The 1,217-nt window shown below is 37.6% G+C and overlaps 1 protein-coding gene across 1 annotated transcript in view; it reads right to left on the bottom strand.

Annotated features, from left to right (window-relative positions):
• SARC_12255 (hypothetical protein) overlaps nt 1-719 on the bottom strand; it is a gene marked incomplete at both ends in the record, with an annotated part of 6,882 nt that extends 6,163 nt beyond the window's left edge. Inside the window, one exon of the mRNA XM_014293642.1 lies at nt 624-719. Coding sequence (XP_014149117.1) covers nt 624-719 — 96 coding nt within the window. The remainder of the gene's footprint in view (nt 1-623) is intronic.
• Nucleotides 720-1,217: the final 498 nt, after the last annotated feature.

Below are 1,217 nucleotides of genomic sequence, written 5' to 3'. Positions count from 1 at the left end.
ATATATCGAAGCGTGGAGAACAAGAAGCGACAGACAAGTAACACGCGCGTGCGCACAGATAAGGTGGCTAAGGTATACTTGGCACGACAGTGAAAGCTTGATATGTTTGGCGCAGATCTACGCTCGTCGCACACACTCGAATATATGAGTCATGCCATATACAATCATTCATGGAACACACCCGCATATTATATACAGACACATATCAAGGATAAGGTTTAGAGATTTGATTTTGTATGTGTGATATAGTTTGCCGCAGCACAGATGTTTGAGTGTATATCGGTTGATGTGTACATATACACACATATGTACGGCCAAAATAGACTACAACATGCCTCTATGTAATGTACACATTCTCAAACCTATGTAAAGCCTATATGGACTTAAACATACATCTATATAATATAAACATACTCAAACCTATGTAAGGCCCATATAGACTAAAACACACATCTATATAATATATACATATACAAACATATGTAAGGACGATATAGATTACAACACAGCTCTATGAAACAAATACATACACATACATGTGTAAGGATGATATAAACTACAACACACCTCTATGAAACAAATACACACACACATGTGTAAGGCGTTTTTAAACCACAACATACCTTTCCATAGTCTCCTGCGTAAATATCGCCTACTAACATATCTACGTTATGAGAGGTGCCTCTCGCACACATATCCAGCACCTGGGGGTCAAGCATTCAAACAATACGTGTGTCAATATTATTAGGGTTCAGGGTTTAGGGGTAAAAAAGAAGAACAATGTGTCAACAATACTTGGGTATATATACATACATACATACATATATATATATATATATTTACGTGTACACATACAAACGTACAGATATGTGTAAAATAGACGTTATGCAACCAGGCGATAAAGCGTATAGCTACGTGTTATTTGCATCTCTACATATCAACAGATGCCCATCTATACACTGCCCAATGCGAATAAGGAATGCTTCAGTACATATGTCACGAGAACTTGTCACATGTCCGAAGGTAGTTGTTTGTCTCCACAGGTACACGTATAATTCATCCCTTAAATGCATGCCTATGTACAAATGTAATATCAAACACAAAATGTCACAGTAACGTGTCTGGAATGGTTGTAAAAGAGCACAGTCTACAGAAGGCCTTTCTGACTGAATTAGCACCACCGGGTCGTTTTATAGGCATGTATTCTTCCATAGACA

The sequence above is a fragment of the Sphaeroforma arctica genome (assembly GCF_001186125.1).
Source record: "Sphaeroforma arctica JP610 unplaced genomic scaffold supercont1.2175, whole genome shotgun sequence".
Classification (NCBI taxonomy): domain Eukaryota; class Ichthyosporea; order Ichthyophonida; genus Sphaeroforma; species Sphaeroforma arctica.
The sequence above is the reverse complement of the archived record's forward strand: the minus strand, read 5'-3'. Positions and strand labels throughout refer to the sequence as shown.